General features: G+C 36.0%; 1 protein-coding gene across 2 annotated transcripts in view; it reads left to right on the top strand.

Annotated features, from left to right (window-relative positions):
- Positions 1–203: 203 nt before the first annotated feature.
- The window catches only part of PSMD14 (proteasome 26S subunit, non-ATPase 14), a 93868-nt gene continuing 68117 nt past the window's right edge, over positions 204–25954 (top strand). The window contains exons 1-4 of one of the 2 annotated variants that reach the window (XM_024735989.1): positions 242–368; positions 6751–6880; positions 9156–9207; positions 20404–20491. Coding sequence is in view for 1 of the 2 variants with exons in the window: in XM_024735988.1 (XP_024591756.1) it covers positions 9160–9207 (48 nt within the window). In the remaining variant the exon portion in view is untranslated. Of the gene's footprint in view, positions 369–6750; positions 6881–9155; positions 9208–20403; positions 20492–25954 lie in introns of both variants that reach the window. The other variant, XM_024735988.1, reaches the window with a different exon arrangement.

Here is a 25954-nt window from a genome sequence, read left to right as displayed (position 1 = left end):
GAGAGGCGGGAGCGGCCCTAGCGCTAACTTCCGCCCCACCCTCCAAGCCGGGACGCCTGAAGCAGGCGGCCCGCGTTGTCGGTCCCGGGCGCTCCTCTTGGGACGCCCGCTCGACTCCCGAGTCGTCTTCAATTGGCCGTCGGGGAAACGGAAGCCGAAGCGGCGCCGTGAACCCGGAAGTGCTTCGCGGCGGAGGCCTGGGCGACTCTTTTGAATGGAATCGGGCTGATTCATCGCAGGTTCGCGGAGCCAGAGCTCGGCCGAGTCGGAGCTTGCTGGTGTCGCTGTCGCTCTCGCCGCCGCCGCTGCGTCACCGCTGCTGGAAGACAAGGGTCCAGACCGCGGCCTCCTGCTCCGGCCGCCTTCAGGTAAGACGGAGAACGCAGGCCCCAGAGGTCCGCGGAGGCAGCCGCGGTAGGCCGCTGCCAGCGCCTTGCTTTCCTGAGTCACGTTGCTCAGCCTAGTTTCCACTGGGGTCCCGGGCGGTGAGGGTGGAGTCCAGGTCTATTCGTCCTACACGCTGTCTCCCCGGGTCTCTGACTAAGTTAGGTCTGGATGTGGTCTCCTTCCTCCAAGCGTTTCTGCTCCGCTGAATTCACCACATCTTGGGAGCCTCTCCTCTCTATTCAGAAGAACCCTTAGTTTTGGCTTCTGTTTGTGTTCTGTTGAAACTTAACCCTGTGTTGAAAAACTTCCCGCCAGACAGGAAACAAGGGCGAGAGAATAAAATTAACTTTCCCGTTGAATGTATGTTTGCTTTATCACTTGTGTTAACCTTAGGCCTTGACCCCTTTTCTCATAGTGTTAGGTTTTCAACTGCCTTCAAAAACAAACAAAACCCCAGAGGTGCATTGTGTTTTAACCTTGAAACTCTTTAAAACAAAGTATGGTTATTCCTGCTCTGCCTTTTAACTTAACTTTCAGTTTGTCCCACTTGAGTAGTTGTTGATGAATTGATTACATTTCCTGTTTTCAGTAAGGTAGAAATCTGCTACTGTGTGTTACATCTTGGAACTTAATTTTTCTGGGGGCACTACTTTGTGTCAGGCAAAGAAGAAAAATGTAAATTTCTCGAAAGAGTTTGAATATAAACCTAGTGACCTAAGGAAAAAATTCTTGAAATTAAAATGGTATCCAAAAGTTGGGAAAGGCAAGGAAGAGGCTTTAAAAATTAGCAAGAAATGTACTTCTAGAGTGAAAATCATTTTTTTCATTGCTCACAAAAGTATTTAGTGCTGCTGACTTAATGTTTGTGAGTAAGCAAGATGATAGCCACTGATAATGTTGAAATAAGAAAGAACTGAATACAGTTATAGTGGAGATGATTAATATAATGGTGGCCTTCTAGTCTTGTCCTATAAAGCTGGCAACTGGCTCATTTGAAGTTTAAATTATGTTTCTTTTAAACATATACATTTAAATGGGTTATTGTGCATTTGAAGAGATTAAGATACATGGTGGCTCAGAATTAACTACAAGATGTGTTCAGTGAAGTGGTATTTAGTGAGAAGCCTGAATATTGTCTTGAATTCGTCCCAGGACAGAATTGCATCTGGCCAACAGAAGAAAGTTTTGAAGTCATGATCTTTCAATGAAGCCTCACCTGTTGAGTTTGGGAGATTTTTTTTTTTTCCCCCAAGGGTCTTGATAAATATTATATTGCTGTTCTAATTGAAAAGCTGGATTTTTAACCAGTTTGACATGGGTTTATTCTATTTTTATATTTGTCTGTAACCCTTGTGTTTAATATCTAATTTCAGAACCCATGTTTGAAAATCAATAACAAGGAGCAGTTGTGCTTCTATTTAATTGTTTTAAATTTTATAGCAATGTTTGTTTCATAAGTCATTGTCTACCTGTGAAAGCCTTACCTGAATACTTGTGATTTAGTACTCATGAACTTGTCATATACCCAGTTTGTTGCACTCATTTGACACTCATTCTGTTTTATGATATTTTGGTGTCCCCATCTGTAAAGTGAGAATTGGATGAAATAATCTTTCCTGGCTCTAAGATAAATAACAATAACAACAGTTACTGAGTACCTATGAATGTTTCAGGCACTATATTAGGTGCTTTGCATTTTTTTCTTACAACAGACTTGCAAGGAAGATATTATTCTCATTTTATAGATGAAGTCTAGAGGCTAAGAGAAGGTAACTTGTTCACATCATATAGAGGGTAGGTGATGAAGCCAGGATTCAAATCTAGGTCTGATTGCCTCCAGAGCCTTTCTGGCTCAATACTACTATTCTTTCACTTTATGTTTTTTCTATGGGATTATATCATGCCTCCCCAGGTAGATTGTAAATTCTTTCAGTGAAAGTCACTAAATTCCTTAGTGGCTCTGTTTCCGTATCACCTTATAATCAAGATAGTATTTAATAAATATTTTGCTTCAGTGCTGTAATTAAGAGATAGCACAAGAAGATATTCATGATAATTCCATCCTCACTGTTCTAAACAGGGGGAATCTTACTTTCAAAACCTTATTTGTATAATTAAGTTTAACGTTGACTCTTTCTATTTTTTCTGCTGAAGAAAGCCTTTAAGAAAGTGAGAGAAATAAGTTCCTAATTACTTTCCACAAATCAGACAGTAGAGGAATTAGAAATACAGTGAGATCACAAATATGGAGTAGTTAAAGGATTTAGCATCAATCTGAGAAGTAATAGTATATAACTGCAGCATGGGTTGAGGAGTAAAAAATGAAAAATGAGCTAGGAAACAGTAGAAAAACCTGAACAGATAAGGGCTTCATGATTTTGTTAACTCAGTTGTGAGATGAAGAAGTGGAAAATCATCAGGCTTTTGAAAGTACTGATACTTATTTTGCCCTTTTTTTTTTTTTTTTACCAATTAGGATTCTAAACATTATGTATGACATATTAGGCATAAACACTTTATTCATATTATCTCATAATGTTTTAGTTAATCATATCATGAATAAGCTGTTGAGTCCTCTGCTTTTTGATAGGTGTAAAAACTTGGTTTAGATCCATAGACCTTTTGCATTGCTTTTATTTCTAAGCACTGGAAGTATTCTTTTATGTTCTAGTGTAACACTTTTAATTTTTATGAACCCCTTTGCGAAGTTCTGCAAAATGCAAGTCCCTCTTCTCCAGTGTGATTCATTTAGTACTGTGAAATATGCCATGTTTTGAAATTCACTAAATGGCAAACTATGGGAAGAAGAACCCATGCTGGATGAACTGTAGCTATGCTCAGATGGTGGTGCTGATGACAGCAGCTAGCATTCATTGTTTACTTGCTATGTGCCATCATTGTTTACTTGCTGTGTGCCAAGCATTGTGTTAAATGTTGTTTATGTTCATTATCTTATTTAATTATCTAAACACTTCTATGAGGTGGATACTATCATTATCCCTATTTTGCAGATGAGGAAACTGAGCCTGAGAGAGGAAACTGACCCAAGGATACAGAGCTAAAACGTGTTAGAGCCAGTATTTGAATCCTGGCACTTAGATTGCAGACTCATAGCTCTTAACCTCATATAGCAAGAAAAACAGTCATCACCATTTACCATCTGGGTCCAGTAGACCTTTTAAAATTTCTTACACCTTTAAGTCATTTGAAGGTGTATGTACCTGAAATGGACAACATTGTTGGAATGTAATTAACTGCTCGTCATCCATCATGCATGAACCTGGAACATACCCATCTTATAAAGATCAGTTCTACATTTTAAATATGTCTCTAATAGGCCCCAGCTTATCTTTTCTTTTGTTCTACTTGCACTCGCAATACTTTGTATGTGTGTATGTGTGTTAAAATATGCCTATCATAAAATTTACCATTTTTAACCATTTTTAGGCATACAGTTCAGTGGCATTAAGTTCATTCACATTGTTGTGCAATCATCACTACCATCCATCTCCAGACCTTTTTCATCTTCCCTGATGCAGTACTTTTTAAAACAAGCTTATAATTTTGTTGAAGTGGAGATGTCCATCATCTTTGCTTATAAAACATTTTTATTTTTAGATTTATAAACACCAATTAGAGTTAATCCAATGATTTTTTAAAATTTCTACATTCTTTTACTCACCTTTGTGTACACTTCAGCATTTGTCCACTTATCAACTGTATCAACATCATAAAAGATAACAGAATATGTCATCTCTTTATCAAAACAGGTTCTTGTTGTAAAATATTGTATAATGAAGTCCTTGTTGAATACTAACTGGATGAGAATGTCATATTTCCTTTCTGGTCTTAGAAATATATTGTTCAACTCATTGATCCTTTAAAAAGTAATTTTTCGAGGTAAAATTCACATAACACAAAATTAATCATTTTAAAGTGAACAGTTCAGTACCATTTAGTACATTGATGTTGTGCAACTACCCCCTCTATGTAGTTCCAAAACATTTTCCATTCTTCTAAAGTAAAATCCCTTACCCATTAAGCAGTTTCTCCATTTTATTCCCTCCCTCAGCCCCTGGCAATCACCAACCTGCATTTTGTCTCTATGGATTTATATATTTTGGATATTTCATGTAAATGGAATCATACACTATGTGACCTTGTGTGCATGGCTTCTTTCACATAGCATGATGTTTTGACGTTCATCCATGTTGTAATCAGTATTTCATTCCTTTTTATAGTTATCAGTATTTCATTCCTTTTTATAGTTGAATAATATTCCATATGTTCCATTGTATGTATATATAGAATTTGTTTATCCTTACTCCCTTTGATGGACATTTGGGCTGTTTCTACCTTTTGGCTGTTGTGAATAGTTATGCTATAAATATGCATGTACATGTTCTTGTTTTGAATACCTGTTTCAGTTCTTTTGGCTATATACCTAGGAGTAGAATTTCTGGATCATGTGGTAATTCTGTGTTGAGCTTTTTGAAGAGCTCTCAAACTGTTTCCAACAGTCATTAATTTTTAAGTTTGAAAAAATTGATATAGGATATTGTCAGTGGTCTGAGATTTTGTTTATATTAGTGGTTCTGAACTGGGATGATTTTGCCCTTCTAGGGGACATTTGGCAATGTCTGGAGACATTTTTTAAAAATTGAAGTATAGTTGATTTACAATATTGTGTTAGTTTCAGGTGTACAGCAAAGTGATTCAGTTATATAAGTATATTTTTTCAGATTATTTTCCATTATAGGTTATTACAAGGTATTGACTGTTGTTCTCTGTGTTATACAGCAAATCCTTATTGCTTATCTATTTTATGTATAGTAGTTTATACTGTTAATCCCATACTCCTAATTTATCCCTCCCCCACCCCCTTTCCCTTTTGGTAACCGTGTTTGTTTTCTATGTGAGTCTGTTTCTGTTTTGTACATAGATTTATTTGTATTATTTTTTAGATTCCACATATAAGTGGTATTATATAATTTTTATCTTTCTCTGTCTGACTTACTTCATTTAGTATGATAATCTCTGGGTCCATCTATGTTGCTGCAAATGGCAATGTTTCATTCTTTTTTATAGCTGAGTAATATTCCATTGTGTATATGTACCACATGTTCTTGACCCAGTCGTCTGTTGATGGACACTTGGGTTGTTTCCATGTCTTGGCTATTGTAAATAGTGTTGCTGTGAACATTGTGGTACATGTATCTTTTCTAATTAAGCGTTTTCATCTTTTCCGGATATATGCCCAGGGGCGGGATTGCTGGATCATATGGTAGCTTTATTTTTAGTTTTTTAAGAAACCTCCATATTGTTTTCCATAACAGCTGTACCAGTTTACATTCACACCAACAGGGTAGGAGGGTTCCCTCTTCGGAGACAGTTTTGATTATCACAGCTGGTGGCATCCAGTGCGTAGAGGCCAGGGATGCTGCTAAACATCCTATAATGCCCAAGACAACCCCCTACAATAAGAAATTATTTGGTTCTGAATGTCAGTAGTGCCAAAGAAACCTTGGCTTATGTCAATTTTGTTATCATTAGAGTGCTATTACTTGTTTCTTTACATTCACCTTGTGATTCTCTAATAATTGTGAAACTTTTTTTCTCTGTCAGTTTTCTCTTTGCCATTATGGGAGGAAAATGAAGAATTCTGAATTCTCAACTGTGTTCAATGAAAGCTAAAAAAAGACTACAAAGATGATGTCTCCAGTCTTTTATATCTTTTTGAAAGATGAAGCAGTGCTTTGGGCAGCACAATAAAAACTGAAGGATGATGCAATGGCTGTAATGTATTTCACTATTGCATCATTTGGGATGATTGTTACCATTATTCCATTTTCTTATTATTTTAGTCTTTTTTGGCATAGTTGGGAATAACTGATTACGACATGACAAAGTAATTCCTAGGATAATGAAATAACAAACCTTAAAGATATAGGAAAATTAACCACTTAGATTCCATAATATGTTATAGATTTCCAATAATGTACAATGAACCTATATGGTAATTACTCAATAGAATGAATTTTGTTCTATTTAAAAAATGAATAAATCTTCTTTGTTCTTTAAAACACCTCTAGAAAGACTGAAAGTCATGAAATGTCAATCTACATATAATTAGAACAGCTCAAAAAAGAAACTTTAGAAACAAAATTTGGATACAGGGGCAATCACTATGCTCTGTAGCTCCCTTGGATGGTATTTCATTCTGTACTCTCAGGAAATGGTAATTAAAAATCAATTTTGATTTCTATTTTGTTTTTAGGAATTTTGCTTCTTTCAAAGCTCTTGGTATATTTCCCTCCTTAGTTCTCAAAATAATTACATCTTATTTTATTTACTTTTTTTTAGGAGAGAAAAAAAATAAAAACTTGGGAAAAACTATACCTGCCAGTATTAGCAAGAGCTTGAGTTAAGAAGAAATTTTGTCAAACTCAACAAACTGAAGCTTAACACCACAAGAGTTGTAGTTACTGACCAGGTGAGCATTAAGAATATATTTTACTTTTATCTATCCTTACAGGATATGTCATAAAGATGTTATGAAAATGTATCAGTTTTAGCACACATGAAAAGCCCAGATTGAGGGGCTCATGAAAGTCATTTAGATAACTAGCAGTTTTGTCCTTGTCTGCTTTCTAGAAACTTTTTTTAAAGTAGTATGACTTAGAACATTTATCGATGTATTTCATTCCAAATGTTAGTATTTTTATTAAACCTTATTATCTTAAAATACTTAGTTTGTTAAATTTTTTCCTGTTTGCTGAGACGTCTAATTTTGTTAAAAACACAAATTTGACCTGCCACATTTTCTTTCCCTCTGCTCCTCACATTGCTCATGTATATTCACAGCATCTGGAGTCTGTGTAAGTCATCAGAAACAACACAGGGGGAATAGATAAACTGAACACAGCTGGGAATTGACTTTGGCCTGGAATATATAGAATGTCTAAAGTTTTTTTTTTCCCATTTCTTCTTTTCGTTTGTAAGCTTGAACTAGGCCAAAAGAATTTTTTTGAAGGGGGTAATATATTGTAGAGGAATAAACGTATTTTATATTTTAAAATACACAGGGTTTTGTTTTGTTTTCAGTCTACAGCCTTTAAAAAGTGATATGTATCGAATGCCATATTTGAGTTGAGGAATTTTAATGAGAATTTGATGGAGATTTTATTTGTAAATATTGCTATTAGGAGGGTGAGTTAAGGTTATAAAGTGGAAATTTTGTTTGGACTATCCAGTTTTCTTATATGCCTTTTCATTTTTTAAAATGAGTTTATCTGTTGTCAGTCTCACAAACTTGTGGAGTGAAACAAGCCAGACAACGTATATTATTTTGTTTACATAAAATTCAAAAGCAACAGAAGTGATCTGTGCTCTTGGAAGTTGGAATTCTACCTTTGCAGGGTGGTAGAGACTAGGAAGGGGTTACGAGAGGTTCTTAGGTGCTGACAGGGTTCTCTTTCTTCATCTTGGTGGTGGTTATGGTGGTGTGTTCACTTTGTACAGGTTCCATGGCTGTATCATTTGTGCACTTTTCTAAATATGGACTTGAATGAAGTTTGTTGTACCAACAGTGTTAAATATTCACAGGATTAAATTGTTTGCAGGATTCAACAAATATAATTAGGCAGTAATGTAATGATCATAAGTACATTATTGAAAAGTTTGTATATCTGTTCTAACTAGTAAAACAACATGGACAAATGGCTAAAGTAATCTGTTAGCATTTAATTTAGAATATAATTTGTGGTAATACCATTTTCTAAAGCATACACATAGGAAGAAGAGGAATTTTAAGGCATAGTAGCAATTTTTAAGTAGAAAAAAATGCTTCATTGTTTAGAGTATTTAGTTGTACTAATATTAATTTTTATAATTTGATTATTCCTTTGTGTGTATTTGTGGCCATACTAGTATCCTTGTTGTTTTTTCCTTTGATTTCTTCTGTGAATTTTTCAAGCTTATAAGAATATCTTCTGTAGTTATTCCAGACATAAAAAACAAATCAGATTGATATTTCAAAGTTAATTCTCTTGGTACTGATTAACTCTAAAATTGTAATTGAGAACAGCAGCCAAATTTCCTTAGTGAAAAAGGTGTATATCTTTACAGTATCTGAAATAATGCAAACTATCTGTGGATTCTAGAACACTATCTTAATGCATTTAATGCAATATTACTTTATATTTCTTTTAGTATAATTAGTTCGTTTTTAAAAAGCCTTTGATGCTAATTCAGAGATCCATAATCTGCTCACAATGTCTTTCACATGTAGTTTTGATGATAACTGACAAGCTGTAAGTTAATTAGCACAGAACTTACTAATGAGGATGTTAAAATTTAATTTAAAAGTGAGTATTTTTATTTGTACACTCTGGACAAATTGAAGGAAATTCAATCATACATATGATAAGCATTTCAGGCACTTTTTCCTCATTCAGGTACTTTATTAGGTAACAATAAGAAAATATAATTAACTTAATGATAGCAAAGTTTTGAAAGTATGCTAAGATTGCTTGTCTTTAAAACTGGGGATAACCCAAAACCAAAGCGGTAAAATAAGGTCTGTTAATTAGCATGGAAGACAGCTTCTTGAATTAATATGTGGTGTTAATTAACAGGAAGTCTGATGTTGTGTTGTAATTACCACCAATATTTTTGACATACTGAGTGACTGAAGGTGAATTATGTAGATAGCAATTGAGTAAACACTTTTGTGCTTAGGAACGTTTTTCTTTGTTTCTGTTTTCTAGAAATATGGACAGACTGCTTAGACTTGGAGGAGGTATGCCTGGATTGGGCCAGGTTAGTATATAGACTCTACGTGTTTCTTTGTGTGTAAACTATAAGCCTTTCACTAGTTATCCAAAGAGAAAAAAGTCAGTCCCAAGAAAATCGCCTCACAGATAACCTTATGGTAAGAAGCTTCCCTTACTGCTGGTTACTGTATTCCAACCCTAAATAACTTGTGGAGAAAATGTTCTATTTTCTTAATTTAATTTTCTCCCAGGAATAAGAATTTTCTCTATTTGCTTTGATTTAAAGTTTTGGGATATGCGAGATTATCAAACTTGCCTATTGGTTAAAAAAAAAAAGACTCCAAGTATCTTATTTCTGGGTTTACAATGTAGACTTTAAAAGTAACACATGAAAAAGTAAACATGGCATACTCTTGGCAAGATCCAGAAAACCCATAGAATGTTTGTATGTACAGTCTTAACACTGATAAATTCCTTCTAGTAATTATGATACATGGATGAATTAATAAGCAATACCTCACTTTTCTTTAAATTTGGTATATATGGTTCCTTTTTACATTCTTATTAAAATTAAGTGAATTTTCAGTTGTTTTAATATTATCATCTGTCTTGTTCCATACTGTTGGGGCAAATGGCCTCCAGATAGATTTCTATCTCAGGATATTCTATCTGCTTTCAGCTAAAGAAGAAATTTCTGCCTCTTTTGAATTCTACACTGATTATCTTTCCAGTCCAACATTTACAAAAGAGATGACTATGTTAGACTTCAGTGTATTTTATGTCCAAATTTTGGGACTATTTTTATAACCCACCTTAAGAACCCTTTTAGTTGTCAGCTGTTTCCTATTTCCATATCACTGTCAATGACTTTGTCTTCCTTTATTCAAAGTAGTCTAATATTTTGACTATTAAGAAATAGTTTTGTTTGAGATTTCATGAAATTTTCAATGTTTTGTAGGTTCTTTTACAAGGGTCTATCATGGTTTATGACTAATAAACCTTTTCCTTTTAGAAAGTTGAAATCATGTGATCCTATATTGCATCCTTGCACAGACTTCAGTTATTTTTCGTTTGCTTTTGTTAGTTTTTTTTTTAAACAGTGAGGTTCATTTATTTATTTATTTATTGGCTGCGTTGGGTCTTCGTTGCTGCACGTGGGCTTTCCTAGTTATGGTGAGTGAGGGCTAGTCTTCATTGCGGCAGGTGGGCTTCTCATTGCGGTGGCTTCTCTTGTTGCAGAGCACGGGTTCTAGGTGTGCGGGCTTCAGTAGTTGTGCCATGTGGGCCCAGTAGTTGCGGTGCGTGGGCTCAGTAGTTTGGTGCGCAGGCTCGAGAGCGCAGGCTCAGTAGTTATGGCACACAGGCTTAGTTGCTCCGCGGCATGTGGAATCTTCCCTGACCAGGGATTGAACCCATGTCCTCTGCGTTGGCAGGCAGATTCTTAACCACTGTGCCACCAGGGAAGCCCCTACTTTTGTTAGTTTTGAATATTTCTCATGTTCCTTTACTGTAAGCATGTTTCTTCATGATTCTTCATTTTTGTAAGATCTGTGTAATACATTCTCTTAAGAGGCCTAAGCCTCTCTGAACTTGACCCTTCTAAAGCTGCTTCCATACATTTACAAACATTCTAGGTAGCTTCTAGAATTTCCCTAATTCATTCTGAAATTAGCAATAACAATGTGTAGGTATATAAAAGTGTCAGAAGTGAACTGAGGTGGTATGTAGATACTGCACATTTACCTGCAAATTACAGGTAAAGATGTTGCCTTAGTAGAATTCTTAAGGGGAGTTGTATCAAATTTAAATACCAAAATAACTTTTTCCTTAAGTAGTAGATGCAGTAAATTATATATCCATGCCAGAAATCCATGCTGGGAAATTGTTGGACATGAAATAATGGGTTGACTGACCACCGATTGAGTTACATCATATCTCAATGACCGCTGCAAACCTTTGCATTGAGTGGAAAACTAAGGGTTCGTTCAATAACCTGTCCTTGGTTTTGGATAATGTAATCAACACGTATCCCCCCTCAGTTTGTATTCTTATTTGAACTTAAAAATGTGGTGCCTGAGAATCTGATATTTCATGTGTTTCATCTTCCTGATTAGATGACAGACTCTCAAGAGAATGATTTATGGGGTTCTTATTTCTGTGTTACCTCCTTTATCAAATACTAGGTGTTCAATGATTACATTTTTTCTTAAAATTTAATTTACTCTTGTTCTAGACTAATATGACAAACGGATATGTTACTTCTAAAACATGAAATGTTAAGTGTATTATTTTTTAATAAACAGGAAAAAAGTTACGTGTATTGTTTATTTTTTAATTTTTTTTGGCTGCGTCGCACGGCATGCGGGATCTTAGTTCCCCAACCAGGGATCGAACCTGCACCGCTGTGGTGGAAGTGGGGAGTCTTAACAACTGGACCACCAGGGAAGTCCCGAGTGTATTGTTTGTTTTTAATAAAAAGTCAAAGACCTTTGGATTGTTAATAGCTACTCTTTCCATTAGACAATGCGTAGCAGCCAATAAAAGTAGAAAGGATGGGCTTCCCTGGTGGCACAGTGGTTGAGAGTCTGCCTGCTGATGCAGGGGACGCAGGTTCGTGCCCCGGTCCGGGAGGATCCCACATGCCGTAGAGTGGCTGGACCTGTGAGCCGTGGCCACTGAGCCTGCGCATCCGGAGCCTGTGCTCCGCAGTGGGAGAGGCCCCACAGGGAAGAGGTCCGGTACCCCCAAAAAAAAAAAAAAAAAAAAAAAAAGTAGAAAGGAGATAGAAGTTGTTTTACCCCTCCAAAAATCAATGGGAAATGTTACTATCTTACCATATAATATAAAAGTCAAAATTTCCTCATAAATAGGGGCAGGTTACTTGCTGTTAACTTTGCAGATGGCTCTTTTAAAACATGGGAATAGTAGCAGAACAGGGTTTTCCATCCATTCTACTGACTCAACTTTCTTTGACTAGAAATGACCTTTCTCTTTTCCATGGCTAATGCTTTGACTTATTCTCTGATCCCATCCTTTCTTGAAACCTTGCTCATCTCCACTGACCCCTTCCTCTGCCTACAAAGATGTTTAAGTGTCCTGTATCCCAAAAACAACAAAACTTCACTGCATTCTGCCATTAAACCTTTTCTTCCATTTATTTCAAGAATTCCTGAAATAATAGCTTATACTCACATATTCTATCTCCTTACCTCCATTGACTCTCATGAGATTATATTCTGGCCTCTTCCTTCATTACCGTACTGGAATTGTTCAAATTGCCAAGTCTATTGGCTTACTTTTAGTTCTTTTTTCACGAGACTTTAATATATCACACTGTTCACAATGTCTTTTTTAAGAATTTTTCTTCCATTAGCTTTATCATGGTACTTTTTCCTAGTTCTTCATTATGGTATGCATACCTATAAAACAACTTAAAGTTTTTCTTAAATATTACATTTTTAAATGTTAATACGTGAACAGTAGCAGGCTAAAATCATTAAATCTGTCTACAATCCCCTATTTCAATATAACTTAGTAGTAGTGAAGCAGAAACAGATGTTTTATTAGAACTATTAAAATTTGTAAACAAATAGCTTTTATTTCAAATGTGTGTTTTTATTTACTTTGCTAAAGTGCTTATGAACTTGAAATTACTGAAAGATGTGAGATGATTGTATTAAAAGTATTTACTGCTGTAATTTGACTGCTCAATTGTCTTCATAACTATCCCAACTTAGGTCTTGGCAACCAAACTATTTCCAAAAGTAGTCAAGACTAAACCCAACAGATGGGCCTAGCCAGAGCATAGTCTGCAGCATCTAAAAGTGTTTTTTAAAATAGTTTAATGATACTTATTTTATTTATTTATATTTTGGCCATGCCACGTGACTTGGGGGATCTTAGTTCCCCAACCAGGGTTCCAACCCATGTTCCCTGAAGTGGAAGCTTGGAGTCCTGACCAATGACCGCTAGGGAATTCCATCTAAAAGTTTTTGTTTAAGTCTCTTGGTCCATTTTAGCTTTAGAAAGAGTCAAGATAAGCTTAAAAGTAAATGAGGGCTTCCCTGGTGGCGCAGTGGTTGAGAGTCCGCCTGCTGATGCAGGGGACATGGGTCCGGGAAGATCCCACATGCCGCAGAGCGGCTGGGCCCATGAGCCATGGCCACTGGGCCTGCGTGTCCGGAGCCTGTGCTCCGCAACGGGAGAGGCCACAACAGTGAGAGGCCCGCGTACTGCAAAATAAATAAATAAATAAATAAATAAATGAAACTTAAGTAAAATGTCAATGACATTTATTATCTCGTCTTGTATTTACATTCTTTAGGCCAGTATTTTGAGTTTTCATATGTTGGGTGTTATGCTATAGGGAATACCAAGGTAAACAAGAACATTGTTACTTAATCTAGGGACTTAACATTCTAGTAGACATACAGCAGTTATGTTTCAAGTGCCTGGCACATATTAACTCTTTGAATTAGCGAATACCAGTGCTTATTGTAAATAATGTGATTTATAGAGGATGTGGTACTTAATTTTTTTTCCCAAAAAAGGAAAGTGAGACTGAGTTGAGGAAATGATGCTTGAGCTAAATTTTGGAATGTAGCCAACACATATTGAGAAAGGCCTGGAGAATAGGTGATGTGAGGGGGAAAATGGGAAAAGAATCTGGTAAGGGAGTTTGGAGTAGATTATAAAAGGTACTGAATGCCATTTTTAGTGATTTTTACTTTTTCCCTAGTAGATGTACTTTAATGAAGACTTTTTTTAAGCAAAGCTGTGGGATAACTGAATCTGTGTTTTTGAAAAGTGATTCTAGTGGTAGTTTGAAGAATAGGTAGGAGGAAAGAGTTTGAAGGTAAAGTCATCAGTTATATGAAATATTTTTGTCTTTTAATCTTCTAGGTACATAGTAGGGTTATACTTTTCCATCTTTTTTTGTGTGTGTGTATGGTACGCGGGCCTCTCACTGCTGTGGCCTCTGCTGTTGTGGAGAACAGGCTCCAGACGCGCAGGCTCAGCGGCCATGGCCCACGGGCCCAGCTGCTCTGCGGCATGTGGGATCCTCCTGGACCAGGGCATGAACTCGTGTCCCCTACATCGGCAGGCGGACTCTCAACCACTGTGCCACCAGGGAAGCCCTTTTCCATCATTTTTGAACTTAGCCTGCTCATGATTTTGCTTTGGCCAATGGAGTGTGAGTTGGAAATTAACAGGTCACTTTTAGGTGGAAGCTTTAAGAATCTGTGTGATTTGCCTGCCCTGATAATCAAGGAAGCATGGAAATGGAATCTCTCTTAACTGAGAGAGAGTGACATACAACCTGCAAGTCAGAAATCCTATGATTTTTGTGTGAAATTCCCTAATTTTTTTAGTCTCTAGTTTTTAAGAAACATGATATAGGCCAAACTAAGCACAAACCAAACACATATGTGTTGCCTATAAGTTATCAGATTGTACCTTGATAACGCAGTAAATTTCAGATGCAAAAATAAGGGAAAATACTGTAGGTGAGTGGTCAGAAAAGGCTTTCTGAAAATGGTGAGATGTAAGCTACATTTTGAAGGGTTATTTCAGGTCGCTAGACTTAAAAAAATAACTTCGTGAATTGGATATGATCTATTTTATTTGTTATAACTCCCACATTCACACAGTATACAGATTTTATATTTATAACCAATAACTGTTTTTTTGGTTTTTGTTATGTGTCTTGGAATAGAAATGTTCTTTCAGTTACCTGTCTTTCAGATTTTGGTCTAACATTTTATAGAAAGAATTAATTTAACATAGTAATGGGGAGAAATGCCTGGAATAAATGAAGAAATAATAAACTTTCATGAATGATGAGTCTCAATATCACATGCCAGTTATCTCCAGTTAATCATAAATTCAATACAGTTCCAATAAAAATATCAACCAGAATTTTCATGGAATTAGAAAACTGATCCTAAAATTCATATAGGAGAAAAAAAATCCAAGAATAGCAAATAAATTCTTAGAAAGGAAAAAGAAACTGCTCTACCAAATATCAAAATATATTTTAATGCTGTGTGACTCAAGTAGTGTTATATTGGTATAGAAATAGGTAGATCAGCATAATCAGATACAAAGTCCAGAAACAGACTCATGCATATATGGGAGCTTGATTTATAATAGAGATGGTATTAAAAATTAGTGGGGAAGGAGAGGCCTGTTCATTAAATGATGCTGAAGCAAGTGGCTTTCTATATGGGGGGAAAAATAATATTAGATTCTTACATTATTCAGTACACAAAAGTGTGTATCAGATGTATTGAAGACCTACCTGTGAAGATTAAACTTTATAATTTTGGAAGACACACCTATTAGGATGCCTATTATCCAAATATATGTAGCAAATAAACAACTGTTGGTGAGAGTGTAGAGAAATCCTTGTGCATTGTTGGTAGGAATGTAAAATTGTGTGATCTCTGTGGAAAATGGTATGGTGGTTCCTCAAAAAATTAAACAGTTGCCATATGATCCAGCAATTCCATGTCTAGGTATATACCCCAAAGAACTGAAATTCGGGAGTCAGATATTTGTACAGACATTTCATAGCAGCATTATTTGCAATAGCCAAAAAGTGGAAGCAACTTGTACTTATTGATGGTTGAGTGGATAAACAAAATGTGGTGTATTAATACTGTGGAATATTATTCAGCCTTAAAAAGGAAGTTCTGACACATGCTATGACATTGATGAACCTTGAAGACATTATACTGAATGAAATTAGCCAGTCAGAAAAGGACAAATATTTTATGATTCCACTTAAATGAGTTACTAGAGTAGTCTGATTCATAGAGACAAAAAGTAGAATGGTGGTTGCCAGGAGTTGGGGGTTGTAGTGGAATGGGGAGTTGGTGTTTAATGGTACAGAGTTTCACTTTGGGAAGTTGAAAGTTCTGTAGATAGATAGTGCTGATGATTGCACAACAATGTTAATGTACTTAATGCCACAGAATTGTACACTTAAAAATGGTTAAAATGGTAAATTTTATGTTATGTATATTTTACCAAATTAAGAAATTCAATTACCATATCTTTGTAATAAGAGTAACAATATCTACTTCAGATAGTTCTTACAAGGATTAAATAAACTAACCCGTGACCATGTCAGACACACAATACATAGCCCCAAAAAATGTTTTTTGGAAGAAAATTTCGTCCTTTATGACCTCAAAATAGGAAAGCAGAACTCAAAAGAGAGGATTAGTAATTTGACTACCTCAATACATTACTAACTGTTGTCCTAACAAAGACAGTAGAAACAAACTTAAAAGACAAGTAGTAGAGCAAGAGGAGATATTTGTGACACGTTCATCCACAACACATTTAGTGGAACCATAAATCAGTAACACAAAAGAGACCTATAGGAAAAAAGATCATGAAATGATAATCTGTAGAACAAGATTTGCCAACAAACATGAAAAGATAGTCAACCTCACCATATATCAGGGAAATGAAAAGTAAAACAAGTATTAGATTGGTTTTTTTAAACAAAAGTATGTTGTTTTAAGTGTTAATGAAGACTTGGGGAAGCAAGAATTCACATGGAAGCCTTTTTCCTTAGGGTTGGTGTGGGTGTGGCAGTTTGGATTATTGAAAAATTGCAAAGTACTTAAGTGTCTATCTGTGCCAAAATGCATTATGATGGAATATTATGCACCAGTTAAAATGAACTAGATTCTATACCTCAATGTGCGTAATAGACCTTACAAACATATTAAGAGAAAATTTCAGGTTGTAGATATATACATACAATATGAAAGCATTAATGCTAATTTTAAAAACATAGAATAACTTTTTTTTAAGGGCATGTAACTTTATAGTAAAAGTATTACAAGTTCTATAGCAGCACTGTCCAATAGAACTTTATGCTGTGAAGGAAATGTTCTATATCTCTGCTAATACAATAGCTATTAGCCACATGTGGCTATTAAGCCTTTGAAATGTGACTAGAACAAGTGAAAAACTGAATTTTAAATTTTATTTAATTTTAATTTTAATTAACTTAAATTTTATAGCCGCATGTAGCTGTTGAGTCCATGATAATGTGCCTAGTGTGACTGAAGAACTGAATTTTTAATTTTACTTAAACTTAAATAGTCACATGTAGATAGTGGCTACCATATTGTATAACACATGCCCAGATAACTCATACCAAATCCATGAGAAGGGAGGGAGACAAAAGGAATTTCCACTTCATAAATAATGTTCTCTCTTTTTAATAAACAAACACAAAAATTAAAGCAAAAGAACAAGTCAGTGAAAAGCATTAAATAACATTTTCCTTTGGTAAAAAGTTTTTTTAAAAAGCTGCCAAGTAAAACATAATCAGAAATTCATTTTATTTTTCAGTACTTTTTTTCATGCCTTACTTAGACATTCCATATTCTCCTTGGAGTTGAAGAGGGTAACACTATAGCAGTTGCCAGAGACTAGATCATGCAGGGCCTTGTAGAAAATTCTCTTCCAAGTGAGTTGGGAGGTTGTTAGAGATTTTTGAGCAAAGGAGTTATGCTCATCATACTTCCATTTTTAAAGAACCTGGATACTCTGGAGATGAGACTTAAGAATGGAAGCGGAGACATGAAGCTACTACGGTACTGTTTTAAAATAAATTACAGATTATGACTTATTTTTATTGTGTATTTATCTACTGGAGAGATTCTGGTGTGGCTTCAGCCACATTTGAAATAAAACCTTTATTTACTGCTGGTGCAGTAGCATGAAAATGAGCAGGTGTTTACAAAAGGCTCTTTATGAGTTCTCTTTATGTTCCTGAGCTCTTTAACCTGTCTGTATTGACAGTTTTTATATACTGATGGGTGCTTCTGGTTACCTTTCTCCCCCCTTTGATTCATTGAGTATCCTGATGTGATCCTCTGAACATTTACAAAGAGCCTTTCTAAACACTGTTGGATTAATTTGGCCATTTTTGTTCCTATTGAGAAATAGGGAAGGGTCAAGAAATTTTAATTCTCTTATTTCTTTGCTTAACTACAAGTAACTAGTGATTTTGCTTTAGAAACAAAGGAAAAATACGAAATGCTTTTAATTTTTTTTCATTTGCTGCTCTTGTCATGTAATAATTTTATTATTTAAAAAAGTATAGTTCCTAATTATTCTATTCATATACTTGAGCTGATGTTTCTACTGTAGAAAATTAGAAAGAGGTCAGGTCAAAAACATGCTAATTAGAGCATATTCTTTCTAGGTGTCATTGTAGTATAATTCTTCTGAATAGTTATTAAACCCCATGAAAAATGTGCTCCTGAGGAGTCTCAAATCTGTTCTTGAGAGTTCTCAAGTAAAAGGGAAACAAAACAGATATCTGGTGGGTGCACTATAGTTAATGCGTGTTCTTTTGTTTGAACATTCTAGTTGTGACTAGGCTTTCAAGGGGAAAAGGTGTTTGACACTTGTGAATGTTAAATTCTGTCTTGATATGAAATTACCGTAAATGACTTTGCTTGAATTCTTTAGAACATAAGGGGAGCAGTGACGTGTTTTCAATTATAGTGAAATAGTCTTCCAGAATTAATTACATTCTGATGAAATAGAAAATCAAAATCATCAGGAAAAATGAAATGTTAAGATTTTAAAATTAAAGTCAAGGATATGATGGATCCGTGACAACTGATACTGCTTTTGGTAGAAAGGGTATATGAGGTGAGAAACAAGAAAAGATACCTCTGTCTAATATAGGAAACTGAGATGTTACAGCATAATCTTAATATTCCAAATGTATGGGATGTTATGGTCATAAAAATCGAATTTATGTCTTTTCCTTCCCTACCCTCAACATTGTTTTACAGTTGTTTGATTTACTGGTAACCATTCTCATTTGGTACACTGATCTTTGGGTTTCCTATCTTAAACTTGTGTTACATAGTTACTAATTTTTCAGTTCATATTATCATTTGGACAGTTCTTTAGGTTATCATACTCACTTGAAATGTGGACAGACATGGCCAGTGTTCTCTCCCACAACATACATTCAAGGTGGTTCTTTGTGGAATATTTTCTGGGTTGAGCATCCTGGAAGCATGCCACGAGAGCAGGGCAATGGTCTCTAGTGGGCAGCCTCCCAGTGCTGCTTTTCAAACTGTTGCCAGTGATTTCACAGGCTCTTCCTTCCAGGAGACTGAATGAATGCCTGTGTTGGGCACAATGGGAAGGCTTAGGGACAATGAAGAGTTAAGTAATGACTATGATAGTTATACTTTTCTCTCATTCATTGTGTATTCATTTCCTCTGTTTTTACTTGATTACATATTCTTACCTGCCTGTGGTATCTCTCTGTTAACTATTAGTTCTTTGTTACCTAGTGTTGTAAACACAAGAGCCTGAATAATTAGAAGCAAAATGCTTATCAAAAGTAATAGTAGAATGACAAAACCTAGTTTTGGAAAAGCACCCTTTCTGTTATATAGAAAAGGTATTCTTTTACATCATGGGAAACTACTTATTTTATTACCTAGTAAAATACATTTTTGTTACCATTATATTGCTGTATCACTATAGGGAGTTAATTTTGATTTTACTTTAGCTTATAACTAGTTCCACAGTTTCTGGCTACTGTTTCCTTCCCACTTGCAGGTTCTGGTTACTATATGCATTTCCTAGTTTCTATTTTATAGGCTAACTGAGGTCTTCAAATATTTTATAGCTCAGTCTTTCTACAAGGGTCTTCCTGGAGATTTCCTTGGCGTCTATGAAAATTGTAGCAATATAGGGAGATAGCCAGATACTCTAAATAGGGAATGTAAGTTTCAGTGGGATCTGGAGCAAATGTATGGATCTGTAAAGAGAACTCACTTTTTTTTTTCTGCGGTACGCGGGCCTCTCACTGCTGTGGCCTCTCCCGTTGCGGAGCACAGGCTCCGGACACGCAGGCTCAGCGGCCATGGCTCACGGGCCCAGCCGCTCCGCAGCATGTGGGATCTTCCCGGACCGGGACACGAACCCGTGTCCCCTGCATCAGCAGGCGGACTCTCAACCACTGCGCCACCAGGGAAGCCCAGAACTCACATATTTTGACAGTTGTATCAGGATTCCCCTCTAGAATTTATAGCAGTGGTGTGGAGAAAGGGATGAGAGCCAAATGGACGAATGCTAAGGGCTCCCATGTTTTAATGTGAGATGTTCTATGTATATAATCTCCTCGTTTAATCCTCACAACAATCCTATATGGGTAGGGATAATTATTTCCATATTATAGGGTCAAGTCACGGAACTAACAAGAAGTGGAGCTAGAGTTGGAACACAAGTCCTGATGCCAAAGCCTATCTACATCAACATGTCCTCAGGTAGATAATATCTATAATAATGTTGTCACTGGCTACTTGCTTCATAAATTAAAAAACCTTAAACAGTCTGGAATTTTTACTGCAAAATGTAGGTGAAGAGAAGATTCTTGCTTTACAATTCTTTAGGAAACCTAAAATATTTGAGAGGATTTTTCTTCATTATGACGTGTAATACTTGGCCAATGTTTTTAAAATATTTAAGGAATGAGTAAATATTTCATTCATTTTATTCCCTGTGACAGTGTATATCTTGACATATTGATGAAGACAGGAAACAAATAGTACAACTTTTTAAAGAAGGTTTATATTTCTTACTCCTTTTAGTTTATAAAACATTTTCATTACTGTTCATAAACTGATTAGTGCTCTAAACTAATTGTCAAAATGTGTGGTTTCATTAAAAAAATTATTTCTGGAAAGAGGCTTCTATTATTAAGCTAATTTGAATGACCAATCTTGTTGTACCTTGACTTGTAATAATGAAAGAAGAGGTACAGAGAGCTGTTTTATTTGAATAATAGACTTGCCAATTAGCCATCAAGTGCTTCCATCTGTGAAATTGTTGATCAGATGGGTTAGCTGGGATGTTTCCAGACTAGGGCATCATAAATGGCACTTGAAAACTGTCACTTTGATGATGAGGTTTCAAGTGTTACACTGCTTGATGCTGTGGAACCTTTTTTTCCTTTTGCAGTACCATGTTTTTTTAGAACATACTGATCCCACTTATGAATTCTGTGGCATCAAGAGAACTTGGGAGACCTGCCACTGATGTAAAGTTCTGCCTAATCTGCTGCTCTGGTCTGTGCTGAGATTAAACCAGAGTATTAACAGCTTCTTTCATGGCCTTCACAGTAATGTTGGTTGGTGATCTGACTGGCACAGGCAGGCAATGCTCACTACCTGTGGGCCATGGAACTGGCACATGTTGGCAAGTTTCTTTGCACTTTGCCATTCATATAAACTCAGTTTCAAGTGTCTTACTCCCTTAAGTAAATGGATAATAGTCTAAGCCATGTAAGTGTTGAGGTTTCTATGTAGCAATTGTATAAAGTGAATTTAACATCTGCACTATACATTTTTAAGGATTTAAGTTACATATTGGTAATTATTACATTAAAAAATTTAATAACAACTTGGAAATATAAATTTCTGGAAATAATTGTCATATGTCCTTCTTCACAATACTATATCTTTCTTGCTTGGTCTTATATTTTATAGGATGATTTCTTTAGTAAGTTGACTTCCTTGAATGCTTGTGGATATGATTAGCTGTTGGAGTCCCTGAATGACATTCCTGTCTGTTAGGCCTGTATCATGCTTTTCTTTTCCCATAAACCCAGATTCCTGAAATTTGGGCAGGCTTCCTGGTCACCAGTCTGTGTGGGGACAAATTCACGTCCTTGTCACTTTGTGGACACCAGCTTGCCCTTCTGTCTGCCCTGGCACAGATCTCTGACCTGCCTAAACTCATTGTGAAAGGCAGTATGTTTTGGGCAATGCTGAAAGAAAGGCACGCTCTGGAGCTAGACCAGATGTAAACGGTGGCTGAGCTCCATGGAAGAGGAAGAGAATGAGAATGCTGTGTCAGCATGAAGGAAAGTGAGTGGTTTGTGATCTTGTTCCTATTCATTTTTCTTCCAGGGTAGATTTTCATAAATTTGAACCATCCTCAGGTCCTTCAGCCTCCCGGAGTGTACCATCTATCCCCCAATGAGAGAAAAGTATCAATTCAAATGTTTTGTTGTTTGTTATTTGGGAGTATCTGACCACTGTGCCTTTTTTGTTCTCAAAGGTTTGGCTGTTCCCTCTCCTAGGCAAAAATGTCCGGTAGTTAGTGAATAACATTGATTAGGCAACAGGTTTCTGTTTTACAGGGGAGGAAATTGAGGCAGCAATTCACTTGTTCAGTGTACTATATCGTTTGAAGAAATATGACATTTGGCAAAAAAAAGTGACTTCAAAGCAGAACTGAAAGGCTGTTGCTTTTAAGTGCTCCTCTGTAGAGCAGTAAATGGAAGTATAAGAAAAGAAGAGAGATGTGACAGTGTGACCTGTGCCTTTCTTCCCAAAAGAATAGAACTTTCCCCTGTGCCTTTTGACCACAGTTACTCTTTCATACCTTGTAAGCATTTTTTTCCTGATGTTTTTTCTGTCCCTGTTCCATAATTCCTCAGAAATAGCAACTTGGTAATCTTTTGCATGGTATCCCAAATAACATTGTGAATAGATAAATGCTTAATGAAGTTAGGGTAGTGGGCAAGAGTATTTCTAAGAAGTCTTGGAGAGGTGATTTCTGTCCCTTACCCTCTAGCTGTTATGCTTTAGAACTTCTGAGCCTTTTATGCTTCTAAGAGCATAAATCAAGGAGTTTTTTTGAGAACCAAACAAGATATTTTTTTAAAAAGGTAAATAGTTGTTTTAAAATAGGTGATATATGACATGTTACAGAGTTAAGAAATTAACTGTGCGTATGTTGAATGTGTCCTTGCTGTTTCTGTCTCCTTCCCTAGAAACACCTGTTACCAGTTTCTTTTTGTTCTTCCAAAGATATTCTATATCAATGCTGTCTGATAGAACATTCCGTGAGGGTGGAAATGTATTATAGCTAGGTGCCTAATATGGTAGCCACTAGCCATGTAGCTATCAAGCCCTTAAAGTGTGGGTGGTATGACTGAAGAACTAAATGTTTAAATTTAATTTTAAATAGTTTAAGTAGCTGCATGTGGCCAATGCTACTATATTAGACAGTGCAGTATACATACTTAATAGTATATTCTGGAGATTGTCCCATTGCATACTTATACATATAAAGCTGCCTCATTTTCTTTAAATGATTGTTTGCTGTTCCTTTTTATGGATGAACCATGATTTATTTAACCAGTCCTCTGTCAGTAATGCTTAGGTTGTTTTCTATCTTAATGTTTTCACGAGGATATTTACTACAACATTGGCAGCTTTGAATTTAGGCTTCACCACTTACCTTGATCACCTTGGACACATTGGTTGATTTTTGAGCCTCAGCTTGCTCATTTATACAGTAGGCGCAGTAGTATCCACTTCGCGGGATTATGTGATTATTAGAAGTAATTTATGTAAAAGACTCAAGAATGGTCTAGGAGCTCAAATTAGGTGTAGTAGATAATAGCTTTACTGTTACGTATTATTTTAATAATGAGACCATAACAACCCCATTGGCTGATGTTTAGTGTTGAATTGTGGCAGAAAATTGAGAAAGCTTTGCTTAGCCCATTTTAGGTTTGTAAGTATAGACAGTCTCTACCTTTTATTCACTTGACTTCTCTGAATTGTGCATAGCCATCTGTAGATTACTCTTCATATGCTAATTTAGAACTTTTGTATATCAGCTGGCAAAATTGTACATTTAAAGCTCTTACATGGTGCCTTGCCTGTCAGCCAATGGTTAAATTTAAGCAAGATCACTGTCTTAATACAACATTGCTTGTGTTTGGATATTTTATGGTATATTTGAATATTGATGGAAAACAGGAAAATAAAGATGCTTATACTATTTAGAAGCAGCCATAAAATTATATGGATTATGGAAGTATATTATGAGTTTAGATATCAGTTTTTTCTTTAGTATTTTCAGTGATGTTGCTTATAAATAAAACCCTTAGAATTTTATTGAAAAAGTAAACTTTTTGCGTTGTGATTCCTTGACCACAGGTGATTTTTTCATTCTTAATAGTCTGGCAACTATTAATAAACTTGTTTTAAGTTTTCCTTGACTTCACTCTTCATAAACATTAAGATCTGTTAACAACACCTTTGCACTTCATATGAATGGTTTTCTTATTCAAAGTTATTTAAAGAAAAGTTAGATTAATTTTTTAAAGGCAGTAATCAAAATTTTCACAAGTATACAGATTAAGAACCAATTTCAAGCATGTTCTGTGTCTGTGTATACTACGAAGGAAATGTGCTGGCGGGTTTTTGTTGTTTTTAATCTGAGTACCTAAATGGCATGTTTGTGAGTGAAACTCAGTTAAAGGAAGAACAAAGTATTAGCCTTTTTCTATCTAAATTTAGTATTTATTTCTAAAGCATATATATATTATATTGAAGTTAGAATTGCTAGTTTGTTTGTTTGTTTGCGGTACGTGGGCCTCTCACTGTTTTGGCCTCTCCTGTTGCGGAGCACAGGCTCCAGACGCGCAGGCTCAGCGGCCATGGCTCACGGGCCCAGCCGTTCCTCGGCATGTGGGATCTTCCCAGACCGGGGCACAAACCCGTGTCCCCTGCATCGGCAGGCGGACTCTCAACCACTGCGCCACCAGGGAAGCCCAGAATTGGTAGTTTTTGATAGACATCAGTAATTTAAGTATTAAAAGTTTATCGTTAAAAGTAGTAGGTGGAGTGATAGCAGCTGTGTGCCAGGCACTGTATTATTTGCAGTACATATGTTGATGCCATTTAATCCTCATAGTAACCAGTACTTTGGGTAAGATTAGCCCCATTTCACAACGGAAAGTGAGCCTTAGCTTTAAGCTGTGTAGTGAGGATTCAACCTCACGTTTATTTTTTCTGATTCCGAAATATCTATGCTGTTTATAATATTTTAGTTTGGGAGGGAGTTTTATCAAATTGTTGATAAGCATCATCATCTTCCTTATATACTGACTTTATAGGAATTGCCCAGTTCAAATGGTTATTCTTTGTTCATGGTGATGGTCTCAGGGCTGCCTGTGCAGATGATTTTGAGCAGTAAGTAATAATATTTTTCAGTGTGTAAACAGTAAGGTACATTTGCGTTAATTGAAATGATGCACTGAATCAAAGGGATTAGACTGTGGGTCAGGAGATTTGGTTCTGACGTGTAGATTGCACAGTTGTTTATCTGTGTTTATTTTCCTGTCTGTTCCTATCTGTATGTTCAATAAAAGTGTGATTATACTTCTTTGACCACTTCGTTGTTTTATGGATCAATAAAAAAACGATGAGAGGATTTAAAAATGTTTTGCAAAGTCATACAGCACTCAACGAATACTTTAAAATATTGGCTGTCTTCAAGCACATAACGTTGTGGTGAGTTGTCAAGCCTTGATGAAGCATCCCTAAACTAGATTGTCTCCTAAGACCATAATTTCTCTTAACTTTTGGAGCTGTCTTTGGAACTACAAATTATGAGATAGGAGGTTTGGAAACTGCAGAGAGAAAGGGGAGTGAGAGAGGGAGAGAGAGGGGGAGTGTGTGTGTGTGTGTGTGTGTGTGTGTGTGTGTGTGTGTGTGTAAGAAAACACAGGTGCTGTAAACCAATTACATTGTAGGTAGAATCAGGAGTTGATTTTTTTTTTTTCAAAGGTAGGAAAACTGCTCTTAAAAAGTTTTAATTGGGCATCTTTGAATGAATGCTATTTTTGCCATGATGCCGGAATTTGCTGAATTGCTATGACATCGTATTATCTACCCTATTTGTAGGCCTTTCTTCAATTTTATGCT

The sequence above is a fragment of the Neophocaena asiaeorientalis genome, unplaced genomic scaffold, assembly GCF_003031525.2.
Source record: "Neophocaena asiaeorientalis asiaeorientalis breed wild unplaced genomic scaffold, Neophocaena_asiaeorientalis_V1.1 scaffold72, whole genome shotgun sequence".
Lineage (NCBI taxonomy): Eukaryota > Metazoa > Chordata > Mammalia > Artiodactyla > Phocoenidae > Neophocaena > Neophocaena asiaeorientalis.
This window is presented reverse-complemented; position numbering and strand designations above follow the sequence as displayed.